The sequence below is a fragment of the Pezoporus occidentalis genome, unplaced genomic scaffold (genome assembly GCF_034315485.1).
Source record: "Pezoporus occidentalis ecotype Australia unplaced genomic scaffold, CSIRO_AGI_Poc_V1 ctg21, whole genome shotgun sequence".
NCBI lineage: Eukaryota > Metazoa > Chordata > Aves > Psittaciformes > Psittacidae > Pezoporus > Pezoporus occidentalis.
In genome coordinates this window covers 3,254,062-3,273,788 of record NW_026913964.1, presented here as the reverse complement: position 1 = coordinate 3,273,788, position 19,727 = coordinate 3,254,062, and the positions used below count along the sequence as shown (strand labels likewise).

The following is a 19,727-nucleotide window of genomic DNA, read 5'->3' as shown; positions in this document are numbered from 1 at the left end:
CTGTTTTTCTAGAACTTACTGAATTAGGCCCAGACAGACACAAAAGTCCGCAAGATGGATAGGAGGAAGAGGTTAGATGTGAGAAAATGCTGGGAGTAAGAAAACAGCGTTAGCCAGAGATGGCAAGTTAAGGAAGAGCAAAGGATATTTCTGTGTCACAGCTGTTTTGTCAGAAAGAAACAGAAACTACACCCAGAGAAAAAAAGCCAGAGAAAAGCCAGGTGAAAGCTACCTGTGACTAGTAAATCTTCTTCAGAGACTGCTTTTGGGCATTAGTGACTTCACTGTCATTTATAGTTTGCCCATAGCAGTAAATAGCCCTCAGTAACAGGGACGACTACCCTAGATCTGCAAGAGAGAGTGTGTAGGGTGAAACAAGCAGAAAGCTTCTGTGGCAGATTGGCTGTCCTCAAACTACTGTCCTACACAGAAGCCCATAGGCAGTGCAGCCACTGAACCTACCTACTCATAGGCAAACCTCAGCAAGCTAAAGACTCACCTCTCCAAGCTTAAATGTTACCCATTCTTTGATCTTGGCAGCTTTCTCTTGAACAATTTTGGCTTCCTCAGTTCTCAATAGTTTCTGTGCCAAAAAAAGATTAGATACATCAGGAGCGTACAACTGTTCTCAGTAAGTTACTGCATCAGGAGTGACTTAAATATTGAAGCTTCTATTCCAGATGTAAGAATCCAGACTGCTACTTGATATTATTACTTAGCTGGCCTCTGAAAAAAATTAATCTCTAAGTTGTCTTACATGGTCCCTGGAGTAAATTTCAGAGGGTTGTTTAAAGAGTTTATTGGAGAATAGCAAAATACAGCTCAGGTAATGATTGCCCACCTGCCACAGTTTCTTTTGAGTATAGTCCGCAACTTTTCCTAGGTGTTTTAGATATTTTTGGAATGTTGCTGTTGAGTGTCTGTAGTGTTCCCTCAGCCTACACTTACACATATGGTTGGCTGAAGTTATTAAGAATTAAGCAGTGTCTGTGAGTGATTTATAGAACACTGATAATCCCAAGCAAAAAGGATTCAATCACTGCAAGCACAGGTGTATGTAAAGGGTAGAATTTAAAGGTGAGGGAGATGGAAACCAACACCAACAACGTATTTAGCACACACAGTGTTCTCATTGAGAAATAAAAAAAAAAAAACAAACCAAAAAACACCAAAAATAAATATAGCAGACTTAGAATTAAAAAAAGGTACAAAAATTGACTTTGAAACACTAAGACCTGCTAGGAGGTTTTGAGATGGTGTAAGTGGTTGTGTGTTTACGTATTGATTAAAACAGGTTCTAGTTCACACAAAAGTGTTATGGGAATACTCTTGATTTCTTGATTTGCACTATGAGCATTCCCCCTCCCCCCCCCTCCCTGAGTATCTGCTTGGCCAATATTGCTACGACATAATTTTTGCAGCTGTGTTTTTGCAGCTGCATTGTTCTCCTCTTCTGGGAATTTCTTTTGAAAGATGCTGGATTGAGACCACAACCACCTGAAGCCTTCTGTTCATCTGCTGTGTGGATTCATCATAAGCAATGTCACTTAAAGGTCTGTCTACAAAGTGGTTTAAACAGCTACAAGGATAAATCAGTCCCGGGAGGGAGGGAAGGAAGGCAGATATACTCTGTATGGCACATTCAGCCCTAGTTTCTCTGATTAAATGGACAACAGTAATACCTTCTGATAGCAGTTGATAGCTTCCCTGCTAAAAACATGATGTGAACAAGTACCAGTAATTATGACAATAAAAATGTCAGTGCTTCACTCCACTTCCCCCCACCTCCCACATTTAAGCTTTCCAAACTGAGGAGTGTAAGTTGACTTAATGAATACCATATAAATACACAATAGCAGGAAATTCTCCACATCTTCACAACTCTTAATAACTACATGCTACTCACCACAAATGTATATTTAAAAACACCTATTCAAATATGTTTACTGACTTTAAAATAGACCTTGACAACATTATGGATAGCAGTAACATTTTTAGTTGAGCATAATAAAATAAAAGTAATCAAATCTGATGCTTTAAAAGGAGGACTTACTTAGCTTTCCTCCTTGAATATGTCTCTGTATGTTCCTAATCATCAGGTACCAGCCTTTGGTGGAGTCAGAATATTAGCTGTGCCTACTATTAGAATATTAGATGTTCTCACTATGGTCTGACATAAACTGGCACATATAATGTATGTATCATAGCCCTCTCAATATCCACCACATGGGTAATGCCTTTGAATCCCTAATGACCTGGACTTGTCTCAGATCAAAGACCAAAAGGTAAAAAGATTCATAATATTGCTATGCTACACAATGAAGTACAATGCCAACATTTTATTTAGGGTCCTAAAGTAGAATAGTGACATGACAACAACATTGTCACAGAGCTTAGCAAGCCCTACCTCTAAGTAGAACGAATTCATTTGGGCACAGCACCTGTAGATGCAGTTATTATGCTTTAAGGTCCAGAAGCAGTCAGAGATTTGCATCCCATGCTATTGCATTGTCCAGACATGACCTCAGTGTTCTCTTCTTAACACTCTGAACTCCACAGTTCTCCCCATCCTACTGAAAACAAATAGGATGCCTACAAGGACCCTTAGTGACCTTCCAGCACTGCCACCATCCTATCCCATTCTGAAACTAAACCAATGACCCCAATAGACTGTATCTTATCTGAAATTTTCAAACTTCAGTTTTCATTTCCCATTTTGCCTCTTGTTGCTAAAATAAGATTTCTACTACCAGAACATTTTCCACACTTGTGTTTGTTGATTTTAATCAAATCACACCTCGCATTTTTGGGTAAATCAGAATTTCTTCCAAATTTGATTGCAAGAGCTGCTTCCATTGTGCTCCTTCTGAACCCCTTCTTTCTCCTCCAAAATGCAGAAACTTCATCTGCATTCTGCCTGCACAAGGTGCTCTGGGGAACTGACATGAAACCCAGAGTACTACAGACTTAATGCAAGACCTCCACACTACACTTGGTCTGAGTAAGTTCAGACAGCTTACTAATCTATTGTACCCTTGAAATAGGCGACAATTAGTTAAATGTAAAATGTACTCAAATGGCAATATTGTGTATAATCTTAACAAGCTATTTCCATTTAAAAGTAATTCACTTAACAACATGTAAGGATGCCACATTCCTCATATTATAAAGACCACAGGGCAAGGCCTTTACTAGAGCCAAAACATAAGCCCTGCTGTAGCTGTAGCTCCTTCTTTCCACTAACTGAGAATGGAAGGGACTAAGAACTATCCATACTGGAAACCCAGCTGCTCTTTTATAGTGAGGACATCTGACAAGAGATGAACTGCACTAAAGGATTGCTTAAGACTGGGAAAAGTCTCCTCCCAGGAAGTAGCATATATGGAGTCAGAGATGGGCTACGTAATGTTTTTTCAGAACAATCTATATGCTAGGAAGCCAGAGAAATACTGTGACCAGACTCTAGCATTACTCCAGTCAGGGTCTCAACACTGACTCAACACCAACATAAGGAGGTCCTTTAAGGACACTGACCAACCTAACATAATGAAGAGAAAAGGGCTACTGAGGCTGAATGCATGTTTTTGTCTAGAAAGAGCAAGGAATGAGAGAATCTTGCACTGAACGGGGTATAATTTTACAGCTGTTCTGAAGGCAACTGGGAGACTAATATGTAATGAAGACAATAATCCATACCTTTGAGACATACATTACAGAGTCCCTCCAACTCATGAAAGCTACAGGTCTCCCTGTAGAAAACAGCTTTACCTGTTTCGCTAGCTGTGTCTCCAATCTGTTGATCTGATCTTCCTTTCCTTGCAATGTGCCCATCAGCTCCTGGTACTTCCTGTGCAAAGAGCTGTCTGATTCTCCAGTCTTCAAGTTAGCTAGTTTTATATTCTGTTCCATAACTCTGACCTGTGATGACAATCAGAGGGAGATAAAAAAAAAAACAGAACAATGCAAATGAAGGAGCTACTTGTTTAGTGGTAAGACGCTAACTAAGAGCATTTGTGTGTTTCATATTCTTGGGGTTGGGAAAGGAAGAAAAAAGAAACCCTTTAGGTTACAGTTTGTAGCTGTATTTGTGAAAAGAACACTGTCCATTCATTAGTAATGCTGAAGCAGTAACAGATGCAAACTGAACCATGAACAGCTAACCACGTTGTGGATTGTGAAATATTTACATGCTATTAGTTAAATACAGGCACTATAGTCTACACAGACATATGTGCAAGGAACATCACATTTTCCTCCTCGTAATACAGCGATCAGCTTTTTGCCACATTCATTACCAAGGTATACACCACAAAACCCCGGCAATTTGCCTCAGATCAAGATTTTTATAAGGAAGCATGCTACAGAGTGCCTTCCTCCTCCTTTTCCCAGCTTAGAAAATAGTTTGGCAACTCCTAGCTTTCTGAGAGGCATTTTCTCAAGATCTGCTAAGGAGTTACCATGCCAGATTTTTCGGAAGCTTTGCCTGTCTTTGAGCTCTTACTACTGCCAATGTTTGTTCATCTCAGCTGGAGAATCACCAGTGTAATGCTCCCTCACTGTAGACAAAGTTTCAGTGCACTAAAATCCAGCTGCTGCTAATGCTTTTGGGTTTTTTAGCAGATGTTGTAAAACCTCTGCTTTCTTCAAAACCCATGCCTCTTGATATGTCAGTCTGTTTTATTGTTACCTCATCCTATTGCAACAGATTATAAGACTTCTTTTCTAAGGATTAATGGAATTCCATCAACTTAACTCAAAACTGCTAATTGCAGCATTTGGTGATGGCAAAATATCTGGTTCCAACAGATCCCAGAGGGACTCAACCGGTAAAGAAACCAACTCCAGATACCATTAATTTGGCATGAGTTTAGAACCAGGAAGTCAGAGTGCAGGCAATGATCCGAACCCTTCACAGTCTGTGCAAGAGAGTTACTCATGCTTTGTTGAGCAGCCTACACTTCATACTTGCAGAAGCTGTGTTTTGTCCTGCTGTCTGCCTGCATTAGGCAGAGAAGCAAACTGCCTCTTCCTCATACTGAACCAGAAAGGTAGGCGCCCAACATCCGAGCCAGAAAACTAAGCCTGCTGAGTCGGATGTGTTTTCATTGGAGTTTAGGGTGATTATAGTAAAAAGAAATGGCCCCTCCTTTCTGTCTGATGCCCAAATGCTGACTCTGCACTAGAGGCTCAGAGAGGGGACTGCAAACATGTGATTTCCTTAATTGAGCTTGGCAGTTACAGGGAGCCCATTGAATTAACAAATCCAACTCCCCAGGCTCCTGGAGAGAAAGATAACAAGGGATTTTGTACTTGATGTGGAGCCTTCTCATTTGTCAGCTGCTTCTCATTCACAGTGAATATACTTTTAGTGAAAGGGAACAGTCCTATTCCTACGCTGTCACTTCTTCAGGCTGTCAGACAGCAATGAAGTACTTCTCTAGGAGCACTTTCTTCAGATGTGGATAAGGCTGCTGGAAAGGCAAACTTTGAGGGCTGCTAGTCTTTAGAACTTGCCAACACATGGCTGCAGAACTGCTGGTGGCAGATTAGTGAAGGCAAACCTCACTTCTGCTGGTGGCAGATGAGTGAAAGCAACCCTCATTTTTCCTACACCTTCCCAGCAAAGTTCTTTTCTTGCCCATTCTTAGGCCTGAATTGGCCTTGCTCTACATCTACTCCATCTTGTAATTGCATCTTATTATATCATGGATAGCCTACTCCTGTCATTGAGACATCTGCTAGTATGAAACCTTCTTCATTGGTCTGTGGCAATATCTTCATTTCCTGATGATGGTGTCACAATGACAATGTTACCTTTGCCTGTCCTGGCTGGGTGTGGACTTACTGATATCACTCTCAATAACAACTTTCGTTCTTGACTGGCAGTTGCTGATCTAGCATAGAGACCAACAGCACAGTGCCTAGCATCTTTCCTATATTTAAGCTGGTCAGAAAAAAATCTTGATGTCAGTATGAAACTGGCATGGAATAGTGCATTCTGCAGACAGAATACCTTACCAGGTACTTCAAGTTCTTGGTTCCTAGGCAGTATGATTCCCTGTGCTTATAACACTGCCTATTTAGTCCTTCACTACTGAAGTAATCTTTGACAGCCATTCTTTGCCATCTTGCATAGCTTTTACTTCTGCACTGAAATCTGTGGCTCAGTGCTCAGCCCTGCAGCTCTTGCCCAGTTGAAGAGAGCTGGCTCATCTCAAACCTTCCCTTCAGCTTAGAACATCTGTCCCTCCTGGCTCTTTTGTTTTTATAATACTCCTCACAGTGCACGTTGTAACCTTCCCAAAGGTCTATTATTCTTTATAGCTTGTTCACAAGCTGAAGTCTCTATCTCTCCTCCCTTGCCCATTATTCAAGAAGCATAGAAGGACTAGCTTAGACAATATACCTATTTTTTAGATGGTTACAGTAATATGCATTGTATCCAGCTCTTACTGCCTTTCTCCATAGGGTCCTGAAGCCAGAGCAGTAGTTATGAAAAGTACAAAACAACTGATAGACTTTGCAGATACTCCCTTTCACAGAACCTTCTCTACTTGTAGACAAGTCCTTACCAGTACTCTTTAAGTTTTGGGTTTTTTTCCTAAGGACCTGCCAGGCAGCTCTACCCCTGTGCTTTAATCCTGAGGTCCAATATCCACTTGCTTTACCATAACTGAGCACGTATATCACGGATGACAGGGCTAAATGCTGTTGAGAGGCAAATACAAGCTGCTGGTTTTCACTTAGGGTTGAACATATTTAGGCACCTGTTAATAGCTCAAGCTTAAAAACTGTGAAGGAGACCAGAAAAATCAATTTACCACTGTAAATCAATGTTTTCCTAGCAGGGCACAGCACTGCAGAGTGCTGTCTGCATGCTAGACTGGAGAGAATTTAGAGTAAGCTACTGCTGGGCTTGTACCAAAGAAACCATAAGAGAATCTCTTACCTGTTTCTCTGCATCCTCAGCTCTTTGTTCTGCGTCTACCACTCTCTGTTCCAATTCCTGCATCTTCAGAGCCAGAAGAGGAGGGGAAAGGTGGGAAGAAAGAAAAGAAATTAACATCACCTGGAAATTCACCAGTTTTACTCAGGAGTCTTCCATTTCTTGCGCAGGTCTACAGATCTTTGGCATCTTTAGGGTTAAATGGACAGCTTTGACCAGGGGGAATAAAAAAAAACCAATAAATTCCTTTGCCCTTTTCTAGCCTTCTGCCCTACTTTGAATTTACCAGAACTGTTTTCTTGTTAGTGAGACTCATCATTCATTACATGGGTCAGAGGAACAGTCTTAACCTCATCTCTACAATTTACACACCAAGGGTCCCTTGTAGAAGCCTGTCTACAGTACACTGTCCTTTCTTGGGTTTATTTCAGCTAGGATTCATTCACAATGGTAAATAAAAATGACTACATCTTAGAAAGCTCACTGCACGTTCCTTTTGATATCACATTATAATCAATGAATACTTCCCTTTGGCTTCAAAACACCACAGATTCATAACTGACAAGATAAATAATGATCTTAGGTTTTCTATGCTTCTTTTAATTTTAAAGAGCTTTGCAAACTGACAATTCTGTGATTCTCTATTGGAGCACTGATGCTATTGAAGTCAAAGGATATTGAACAGTATTTTATCTAAATGTATATGAATCGCCTCATTCCCACTGAAATGCAGGTGTACCTGGGGTTCCTCTAACAACTTACTACTAGAGCCCAGTCTGTTTTATTTTTTAAACAGCAACTAAGGATCTCATTCAGTACTTGCAATGTGTCCTTGGTTCATCTTCCACTACTTGACCTTCTTCAATGGGACTCGGATTTAAGTCCAGTACTACGAAACCAGTGACAGTAACTTTCATCCACTAAGGTGCAACATCTAAGGAATGCTCCACAGAGTTTCCAGAATTTACTTGTGTTTTTTTTCTAATGAAGGAATGACATAGAATCAGCTTCAGAAAATTAAAAAAATCATGCTGCAAGCAGAAAACAAATCACAGAATCGTAGAATAGTTAGTGTTAGAAAGGACCTTAAAATCATCTAGTTCCAAGCCCTCTGCCATGGGCAGGGACACCACACAATAAACCATGTCGCCCAAGGCTCTGTCCAACCTGGCCTTGAGCACTGTCAGGGGTGGAGCATTCACAACTTCCTTTGGCACCCTGTTCAGTGCCTCACCACCCTCACAGTAAAGAACTTCTTCCTTATAGCCAATCTAAACTCCCCCTGTTAAATTTTGAACCCATTACCCCTTATCCTATCACTACAGTCCCTAATGAAAAGCTCATCTCCAGCATCCTTGTAGGCCCCCTTCAGATACTGGAAGGCTGCTATGAGATGGTAACAAGACAACTCTCCTTTTCATACATACACATTGATCATAAGAGCAGACTGATACCTACCAACAAACATATCAAGAAGGTATATATATGTAGACAGCTCAACGGTCATATAACTTAAAAGGCCATGCCATAACAAATTCAAACCATGAAGATCAGAAAGTGCCACATTTAGCATGATACCTCTTCAGGTTTGCCTTTTCAGTGAAGCAATCAAGGACATCACAGTCTATGGAGCTTAATATCAAGAACATTTCTTTGGCAGAGGAACAGAGAGATTCCACAGGATATTGCACAGCCAGCCAAAGCTGCTCTGACCTAAGGCCTGAGAGTTTCTGAGTCTTGGTAGAGACTGAACTCAAGGCAATGTAACACCAATAGCAGTGGTCTGGGTTATGACACGAGTCTGTGTCCATTAGGAACAGAGATCTACCCATGCATTTATCTAGTAGTCTCTGGACAATCATCACTATAGACAGGTAGCAGCCAAATACATTGGTGAAAGACAGATGCTAAGTGGAGCCCAAAGACTATCCTCTTAGACTAATAATCTAATCCTCCACAAGGTGGGTGATTTTCATTGAAAGACTCAGGTTATTTTAAGAAGGCAACACTGTTCTGACTGAAAAACACCTTGTTGTCCCAGCCTCACGACAGTCTGCTTTGCATTGCTAGCAGTCCTGGACCCTGATCAGGACAAAGAATGCATGTTGGGGCCATTCCTGATCACTTGAGAGTTATGAAATTTCTTGTGCAAGCAGGGTGACCTGGCTAAGTTCCAGTCAAATCAATTACTTTTGTCACCCTGATTCCCTCTGTAGCCTTAAATGAACTTGCACTTTTCTTAACTTCCTGTACTACATTGTTGGGTTGTCCTGCTATGAACTGTTAAATAACTGCTGTGTTTCTCATGTGCACAAAATGATTACTTCACCTATCCCTGGTGTCAGCTATCTCACTGGAGCGCATTCAGATTTAATACATCCATGGTTGTAAGGCTCTTTCAAATCCCTCAATGAATTAATAATGATGCTTGGTATTTACATGGGTCCTTTCATTCGAAATGCTTTATAATTTGACAAACGTTACTAAGCAACTTGACCCAGGTCACATAAAACTTAGTGACCAAGCCAACTTCTAGTAACTCTTCTCCCAAACATTAGCCCAGAGAGCTTGTATGGAGAGAAACAGATCCAGTTGTATAGCCGTGCTTGCATGAGCCAAAGGAGGCTCTTTCCAAATATTCATTGTTTATTATTGAAGTAAGACAGAAGCAGGTTGAAAGTTACCCAGATGGTCCTTCTAAAAGCTGCAAAAGACCCTCCTATCAATCACTGACAGAGGCTTTCCCTCTCCTGATGGCTCAGAATATGCTGAATAAAACTGAGTCAAAAAAGTTCCTGCATGTCTCAGCCTCATTTTCGTCCTCTTGTTTCCTTCCAGAGCTCACTCCTAACCAGGTCAACTTGCTGCCAGGGCAACAGCCTGCTATGTCACTCACCGAGTATCCCTTTCTTTGTGTGTGTGTGTACAAGAAAGTCAGAATAGAAACAACTGCATGTTTCCAAAGAGACCAGATCCCGGCTGATGTCTGCAACAAGGCAAGACCCAGGTGTCTCATACCCTGCAGGGGCCCAGCAGGATGGCAGAGCTTTGTCTTGGAGGCCAGCGGATGGGGTCCCTTTGCTGCACCGACCTGCAGTCAGGCTCTGCACAGCTTGGGCAGCACTGGTTGATAGCTACGACTGGGCTACTGACATGGAAGTTCACACCATGTGAATTAGGGCACTGGCAGTTAAACCAATGGGTTTTAAATTCCTCATGTTCTGAACAGTGATCTAGATTATTCAATCTAAGCGGATTTTAAAAATCTGAAGTATTTAAACTGTTAGCACACATTGTACTACCAATGCCAGGCATGAGTGTTTAGGGTATTTTGTGAGTTAAAATAGTAAAATCTGCCTTTTAAATCATAAAGTTAGTTATAAAGATTACTTTAAAATAATGTGGGGGAACAGGTTTCCAGATCTTTCAACCAGTAGCTTCCAGACCCCTGAGACAACCATGCTGGTGAGCAAGTATCACGCTGCTGCTGACACTGCTCTTCACTTTCACTAGCAAAACCAATTTTATTTATTATTGTTATTATTTTATTATTTTCCTGTTGCTGCAAACAATATCAGAGGATCTCAGGGGCAACGCTCACCGCAGGTTGGCAACACAGCTTCAAACTGTGCTCACTTCACATTTTTCACAATCTTTGTCCCTGCCCACTCAAATAACCTTTTTGCAGATGCAGTACTCTTTCAAATAAGTCCAAATATCTTCATTCTCACAGGTAGAACTGTAAGAAAAAATGGAAAAAAAACCCCACAGTTGCTATAAAATCTATGATAAAAATCGCTGGAGTTGACATCACTATGCAGATCACATGCATCTCCTTCACTTCAGCATCACTGCCCATCTGAGAGGGAGAAGGATGCAGTGCGGGCCAGAGTCCCATTTGCTGCGACTGCTGGGGAGTCCTGTGATGATCAAGGACTAGTGAAGGAGAGTCTGTGAACAAGTCCTTGCACAGCAGTCAGGAACCTGAGTCACAGGACACTTCAACTATAGTGTTCAGCATGAGCACTGTGTGCTCTGGTGCCTCAGGAGAGCCTGCCAGAGATGCCCCAGAGTCCCCAAGGCTCTCCCATTCCCACATGACATTCAGAGTAGGGAACTTCAAACCTGCTAGCTCTTTACCCTTTGAGAAAGCCTAGGACAGTGCTGAACAAGTAGTTACAGAGTAATCTGATCACCGAACCAAGCTGCTCCTTAATCTGAACGAAGGGAACATCACTTTGACTGAATGAATGAAAGGCTGGATTAACAGCAGTCAGGTCCATTCCTTGAGAAGGCCCCTGGAGCAGATGAAAATTTCGTTCTCTACCATCACTCACAAACCTTCCTAAAGAGACAGTCAAAAGATCTTTCAAAAGAATAAGAAGATTTTTTTTTCTTTCCAAAAAGAAAGTTTGGTAGGTGGGTTTGCTTTATGTGGAGGCAGTCAGGAAGTTTCTCAATGCAGAAGTTAATAAAGCACAAGCAAAGTATTGCACATAAGTACTGGTCATCTTCACCAGAGCTGTGCCACATCTACACATGGATTTTTTAATGCACGTTTATCTAAATATACTTTACAACCACTTTCAGTGCTTCCCAAGATAAGTAATCACTAAGGCTCATGTCAGAAGCTACCTTGAAAAGATGAAGAATGTTCTTAGAATTGCATCATTTCTTAAAACATGAATAGTGCAATGAATGTCTCATGCAGTATAAAGGCATTAGTGGAAACATAACAGTGATGAAAAGCAAGGATGAATATTGCTCTACTGTGAAGTAGATACAGTTTGGATTTTTTTACATCCAAAATCAACCAACAAGAATATACACATAAAAGTTCCATAATACAAAATAGAGCAGAAGTGAGTTTAGAACATACCTTTCATCAGGTACAGATTAAAAGCATTTGGAGTAAACTGCAAACAGTTGTAAAGATTTCAACTTCACTAGCAAACTGTGACTGAAAGAAACTGTTTTCACTTCCCAATAGTAACTGAGTATCTGAGCAACCTTGGACTGACTGTGGTAATGTAAACCAAATTTTGAAAGAAGGAACCCCACAGCAACCTACAAAGTTGGATTCTATGCAAATTAGAGGTTAATAAAAAAGCTTTAATATAAGTTGAAAAAATAACTGAATTTAAGGTAAAGAAAAAACCTCACCAAAAATATACATCATGATGAAAAAAACCCCACCACAAAAACCCACCAAACCGAACCTACCCAACAAACCCCTCTAAAATCCTTGGCAGTCCTCTCTCCTAGAATTGCAGATGAGTTCAATTAGCACACTTGAAAGAGATTAGTAGGAGATGCCTACAAAACCACAGATGCCATGAAATTTTCCAACATCCAGATCTCAATATCTCAGTCCTGCTTTTCAGCATCCCCAGAGTGTTTTGACTGGATATGCGATGTTATTCTAACACTATGACAGTACACATACCCCTGTTCAGCCTTTTAGCGTTACAGAATAATTTGCACTCCTGTAAGCTTCTCCATTGCCAGCCAAGTCCTGATCCTGCTGGTTTTATCCAAAATATTCACCTTTGCAGCTGCCTCAGTCATTTTAGATATCCAGAATCTTGCTGATACACGCTTTTGCAGCAGAGACCAAATATATGACATTCCCATAAACAAGGGCAAATTCTTATTTTCACTAACGCCACTTTACACCACTCCGACAGGCACATTTCTGTATCTCAAGTGATAAGCAGAGTTCAGTGACACGCTGTAATCAAGGAAGGGAGCCTCACTGCAAGTAACAGTTTTATTGGATAGCTCAGCATTTATAGATTTTTTTGCTTTCATGCCATAACTCAGTGCAAACTAGAAGAAACCATCAGTGCCTCACCTTCTCAGCTAGCAGCTCTCGGATCTTGCTTGCCTGCAAGCGGAATTTGAAGAGCTGGGACTCCAATACAAGGCATCGCTTTTGCCAGTCCACACAGCTGCCATTCTCCACTGCGAGTTCTGCCATTGTGAAGTTAATCATACATTTGGGATGTCGTCTGAGGTGCTCTAAAAATCCTAGAGGAGAAAAGGGGGTGAGGGGAAGTGGTTTTAGACAGGCAAACTTTTCACTCCTTGTGCCCTGTATTCCTTTTTCCATCTTACAGGACTGGTAAGAAAGGCCATTTCCTCTGCAAGCAAAAGATGAAATGGTACAATCCCAAGTTACTGATACTGCCTTTTATCAGAGATCATTCTTTTAATGGATAGGAGATAAACATTCAAATAAGTTTTCCTCTTTAAAGTGAGAATTTACATCATGCTGTATATTCCACAAGCAGCCTTATTATCACCCTTACAGCCTTGCTCAGCATCTACCTATAGACTAGGACTATTTTTACTCCTGCCTCCTTTGTACTGATATGGCTACAAGCTCTCAAGCCACTAAAACTTCTCAAATGTAATTCAGGTCACAAAACCAATTATTAACTTGGGACACTAGTGTCTTATCTCACACAGACTGTGTTAAGTGGATGTGATATATGAAGCAACAGTGTTCCCAATCCCTAATTACTTGATACAGTCAGTCCACAATAACAGTAGCTTACCACACTATTTAAACACTTGTTCTGTTAAAAAATAAGGAGATCCCAGACAGGAATAAAAGCTAGGGCTGAACAAGTCATGCAGGTCTACTGAAGTCCTTGTAGACATCAAGAGACACACACAACTCCACAAAGTGGAAAAAGCTGTGTTTTTTTGAAGTTATTTTATTGTCTTACTTAGTAATTGTTTAGACATTTCAGATAACTTGCTATGAGTACAAAGTATGTGACATGAAGGTAGTAGGTGTCCTTAATCAAATTCCAGAATTTCTGAACACTCACAAGGAGGTATATAATATCAACCCAGTGTGTGCAGTCCAGCAGCCAGATGTATTACCCTACCACAACAAATGTTTACAAAACCAGAAGTTATTAGTTCATCAGCTTCACCAAAACACTGATATCTATACTTACTAAAGGAACTTCTCATCCACTCACAGGCAAATCTGGGGCTTTCCTGAACTGGGACCAAAGCAACAGACTAAGACTTGGGAAAGAGTACTGAAGTCACTCCGCCTCATTGCTTTTACATCTGCCTTTTGCAGGGTAGAAAAGCTTAAGATGTTCCTCTAGTTGCCAGGATAACTGGCTCATATTTTGCCTAAGAGACCTGATATTCAAGTTACCCTTAGTATAACACACATAGCAGTGTAAGTATACCTAACACAGCAAGCCACTCTAAGCAGATATACCCCTGATGTTCTGAATTAAGGAAGATGTGTTGTGTCCTTTAGCTACAAACACTACCTGCAAGTTATCTTATATACAGGTTTCTCTCTTCAGTAATAGAAAGTCTACCAGGCATCAAGTTGCCTGCCTTTCCAGCTGATGTGTGAAATACCATTCCAGGTCAGAAAGTAGGTTTAAGTAAAACAAGGAAAAGGCACACTCATGTCCATGCTGAATACACTCCAAGATAGCAAGGAAGACCAGTATTCCACAAGCAGCACACTTACTGCTTTACAGAAACACATGGACCAACTTTTACAACAGCCTAGTCCAGCACATTGATCAAAACTTTAGACCTAGCTCCTTGCCAGGTATTGACAGGCACACTTCACAATAACACTGTAGGGTTTCCCTCTAATATAGTGTGATCAGTCCTTCTCCAAGCCAAAAGAGTGTACTAAGTCATGATCCTACAACACCCTAAGCTTGCTTATAGCTAACCCTGTCCCAGACATAATTCAACTCTCAAATTAAATTCTGTTCTCTTTCACACAGGTATAAAGATACTTTAGTCTTTATACATAGTTTAAGTCCAATGAGGACATATGAACAATTGGGATAAACTCTAATTGCACAAAGAAAAATGAATCTGATTTACCACACAGCTTATGCCAGAGCAAAAGTAATTTCCTCAGATAGTCCATAACTTCTGGTTGAACTAAAATACCCTGTTCTGAATAGGAAATCTAAGACTGTAGATAACTTGAATCATTAAGTCTTCTTCCTTCTCACTGCAAATAACTGTGTCTCATAATCCCTTTCATAAATGAACGCAGCCCTTCCCCAAAACCATGGAGGCAGTTTTGCTCCCACTACTCCTGTTGTTCTAGAACCTCACCCCTCTAATAAGCTGCCTTCTAATTACCAGCATAAATATAATAACAACCAGCTTGTATCTGTTCATTCTTGTTGATTACTGCCCTTAAACTTAACTAGTTTTTCCCCCTTCCCTCCTATTTATCCCTTGATATATTTATAAATATCAAAAGCTTCTCTCTAAAATCCTCATTTTGCAAGGCTAGAGATAAGGGCCTCTTTTAGTCTCACGAGAAAAGGTCACTACTCTCCCTTTGCACCTGTACCAGCTTAGAAAAGTTGGATCCTATCTTTTTTACTCTCATCCATAGACATGGGTGACCACAACTGCATCTGAAAGGCAGGATGCAGCTTCATCAAAACCTTGTGTAAAGGCATTTAATACTTCTCACTCTTCTAGGGAATACCTCACCTGACTGCATTTGCCTTTCTTAGAACCACATTACATTTATGGTTGACATTCACAGACAAGCCAACACAGGTTTTACCTTTGCAAATGTCAGGCATGGAAGTGCAGGGGGCCCATTACAATGATACTGGAACAGATTAATAAAGCACAGGTGTGTGCCAGATCTCCACAAGATCAAGAATATCCGTACTACAGACCACTGCAAAATTTAGCAGGCCCATGGTTGCCCTGAAATCGATTAGCATATCCACATCTTTTCCTCCACTGCTGTTCCTAACTAGTGTTCTTCCATCTTGTGCCCACTTTATTACTATTTCAAAGGTGTGATTTTACTTTGTGTCAATACTAATCATTACTAATTCTGCAGGTCAGCCAACTTTTCCAGAAAAATCATAATACCAGGTTGGAAGGGCCTCAGGGATCATCCAGTCCAACTTTTCTTAGCAAAGCATGATCTAGACTAGATGGCCCAGCACCTATGCATCCAAATCTTAAAAGGGTCCATCACTTCCCTGGGGAGATTATCCCTACGGCTGATTGCAAAATATCTACCTATAGAAAATACCTACCTTATAACAGACTCCGCCCCCACCCTTCAGCACAGCGTTGTCACATTCTTTTTTGTAATTTGTCTACCTTATCACTCTTCTATTAATTCCCAGCTCTTCCACTTAAGCTAATAACTTCCCTGTGTGTCATTATATCAGTTGATTTCTGAAGGCCAGAGATTACAATTATAGCTTTTCCTCTCTCTAGCAAAACTTCACCCTTTTTTCAGAGAGGATATTTTATCACAATGGCTCATGTTTACCCATGACAACTTTATTTACAATTTAAAATTTATTCTAAATTTTTATTTACTGTTAAATGCATCATTTATTCTCACCCATTCTTCTGAACAACTGTACTTTATGAATTACAGTATCAACTTTATTTTGACAGATTAATTTTAAATCCTTGCTACTGGACCTATCATTTCAATATGCCTTTTTTTTTGCAATTCTTAACCATCTTAATCCACTAAATTATTTGATCCCCACACCAAATTGGTCCTTTTGTATCAGATAAAATATTTATATGGTTATATACACCATATTTATATGATTATACAAAACTGGTTCTTTTTCCCCCCTTTGGCATATAAAGAAGTTGAGAATCAGACACTTCCAGAATAGTGTATGTATTCTTACTTTAGGAACTTGGAAAATAGGAGGCAGCCACTTTCTTCAAACAAGCTGAGATTTCCAACACTTCATTCTTAAATGCACAGATTCTCTTCTAAAGAACAGCTTGATTTTCAAGTGTCAACCAACTTCCAGTGAAGATAATGGGAGCTACAAAGTCGTTAGAACTTAGGAGGGGGACTAAATGACTGAACCAACTGCTAAATGCAGACATGAGACTTCCACTTTTGACTATATGGAAGTTGAAATCAACAGACTGTTCCGACACCAAATGCTATAGTCAAAATAAATACTAATATATTTACTTGGAGTCCCTATATCCAGTTGTAATTCCGATGAACATAAATTTTACACCAGAGTGTCACCACTGGGTTTGGATTTTTCAAGATTTTAGATCTGAATCAGCTGATGTTCCTGATGTTGGTGGATCCAGACTAGAATTCAAAACACTTCAGAAACTACACATACTTCCACCAAGCCTTCTGAAAACAAAAAGCAATAAATCAACATGAAGACTTTCAGGTGCTGGCACAAATGCAAGCAAAATGTTTGCAGCTTTGTTCATTCAGTGTAAACAATGCAGACAAGTGAAACAGTATTTCTGTATTTCAAATGCCAGTTTCTCCTCAGCTCAGGAATCAGTTTACCCAGGCTGTTACAGAGATTCAATCAGCACAGAAGTGCACCTGCCAGTAAAATGCACCAGACCCTGCCTGAACACCAGAGCTGAATCTAACTTTCAGCTACCATCTTACTACGAAAGGAATAACTACAAGTGCAATAAACGTAGCATGTGAAAGGAGAGAGATTTCCTCCCATGCCACTGCATCAACACCAAGAAGGTCAGCAGTATGGGTGATGGTCAAAACTCAGTGTGGAAATATCATACTATTAAGGAACTCACCCCCCGCAGTCACCTCATTTTCCACTTCACAACCACTTTAACACCCAGCTTTTTAACCCTGAGATCACTGGAATTGTTCAGCCACTCGATCATTTGCAGTTCATAAATGCTACCTGGGATGTGCAAGACATGGGGAAAAATCACGTGCTAAACGGGGGAGGGGGGGGAAGGAATTAAGAATTCCTCTACATCAGCGCAGGTGACTTGACTAGCAGAAGTGCCAGGAGGTAGGAAGAGGGCGCGTTTTGTCAATTCTGCCTCCAGAGGCCTTGCCCACACACCAGGGAGGCAGAAGAGACTGCAGGACTTGCTCTTGGGCTGCATTCCCCCTCTCCCCCGTGTGGCCGCTCCTCCCCCCACCTCCTCCATGCTGTCTCAGTGACCAAAGTCCCACACCCGCAGGCAAGCAATTTATTTGAAGCAGCAAACCTCGATTATCAGAGATGACACAACATCACCCCAGAACGCGCCAGTCAGCCCCTTGCCGTCACTTGGAAGAAAGAAAAGAGTGGAGAAGAAGGGCTATGACAGCCAGTCCCGCACAGACCGGCCTTCCAGCGCCCACCCGCCTCTTCCCACCCCCGGGCCCTCAGCCGCCACTCCCGGCAGCTAAGAGGAGGATCGGGCCACCTCTCCGCCCGCGTTCACCTTGGCCGGCGAGGGGGTCTCGCCCCGGCGGAGCGGGGCAGTGACAGGCGCAGCCGGCAGTATCCGCGGGTTCCGCAGCCGGAGCGGCAGCAGGGAGACCGGCAGTGCCGGCCCTGACCTCGGGCGGCTGCGCGGTGCTGGGTAGCAGGCAGGTGTCCGGCGAGGCTTCTGTCCCATTCAGCACTTTACCATCCCCGCTCCGTTTAACTTAGAGCGGGGGAGCCCATCTCAAATATCAGAGCCAGCCCTCCCGAGGAGCGCAGGAACTGACATCACCCGCCCCAGGCTTTTAACCCCTTTTCGGGCTCGGCGGCGAGGCAGGTGGGGCAGGCAGCACCCAGCGGGGGATGAGGGACGGGCCCGGGGGAACGGAGTCTAAGCGGCCCTCTGCCGCTGCCGGACCCACCTCTCTCCCCGCCTACCCTGTACGTTCAGGGGCTTCCGCTGAGGCTGGGGTGCGGAGAACGAGCCGCTGCTGACGAGGCATCCTTGGCCGTGCTTCCCGGTGCGCCTGCTAGCTGCCCCCTCCAGTGGGAGCGCTCCTGCTGCCTCTGCGCTGGGCAGCCGTCTTGCTCTGCCCAGCGCGTCAGGGCAAAAGCCGAACGGTGTTGGAGGTCCTGGGTAGAGCACCTGGCAGCTTTAGGCTGCTACCTCGGGCCTCTCAGACGGGCAAGTGTCGGGCCCTTGTCTCCTGAGATCCCCCTTGCAGTCATCTCCCAGCCTTCAGAACCGGTGTGACCCAAGGCACAACTGTGTTTCCCGTGGAACAGCCAGGCAGGGAGCTGGCATCCACAGGGCAGTACTGCCCTCACCACCCATCACAGCCTGGAGGAGCTAATGGAGCACCCTTCAGTGGTTGTAGGCAGCCCCCAGCGCATGGGGTTGGTGCCATGATGGACATGAAAACCAAATTAGTGTGATGATGGCTCTCTTGACGAGAGGACACCATCCTACTCGCACATGCTTAGGCCATCTCACACAAGATAGCTCAAACCAACTGGTCTGAGTTTTCAAGCATTTCTAAAGATAGCTGCCAGCACACAACTTTATTGATACCACTTATTGAACTACTTTATGTGCGGCAATCTTTTACATGAATATAAATTTACTTAATAATATATATTACCTGTGTTACTCAAACAGAGCTGGCAGTGTCACTGCCTGGAGAGCCTGGCCACTGGGACTGAGGGTGCTGCCTGCTGCTGCCCTCTGCCCCAGGCCAGTCACTGCCACCTCTGGGCTGGCTGCACCCGCATTCTGTCTCTTAATATCCAACAGACCAGGGTGGGCACATGGGAACCAAAGGGACTGGAGACAGAGGGGGGGCTGCAGGACCCCAGGGCTTTGGGCCTCAGACCAGCACGTTTCCAAAAGATCATTCATTCTGGCCCAGGTTTAGCAACTACTTTTTACTTTGTCCATCATCAGGCATGTTACTTCCATCAAAGATACTTTAAGAATTTCCCTATGAGGCTGTCCTCACTGAGGATAACAGCAGTCATGCTGACATGTATCTCCCTGGCCAATTTACATG

General features: G+C 42.4%; 1 protein-coding gene across 2 annotated transcripts in view; it reads right to left on the bottom strand.

Annotated features, from left to right (window-relative positions):
• The window catches only part of PLEKHH1 (pleckstrin homology, MyTH4 and FERM domain containing H1), a 51,498-nt gene extending 32,543 nt beyond the window's left edge, over nt 1-18,955 (bottom strand). Inside the window, exons 1-5 of one of the 2 annotated variants that reach the window (XM_062619237.1) lie at nt 18,616-18,955; nt 12,801-12,976; nt 6,950-7,012; nt 3,769-3,918; nt 500-583 (exon numbers count right to left, since the gene is read on the bottom strand). In XM_062619237.1, the coding sequence (XP_062475221.1) occupies nt 500-583; nt 3,769-3,918; nt 6,950-7,012; nt 12,801-12,941 (438 nt within the window). In that variant the 5' untranslated portion in view covers nt 12,942-12,976; nt 18,616-18,955. Of the gene's footprint in view, nt 1-499; nt 584-3,768; nt 3,919-6,949; nt 7,013-12,800; nt 12,977-18,193; nt 18,590-18,615 lie in introns of those variants that run through there. The other variant, XM_062619235.1, reaches the window with a different exon arrangement.
• Nucleotides 18,956-19,727: the final 772 nt, after the last annotated feature.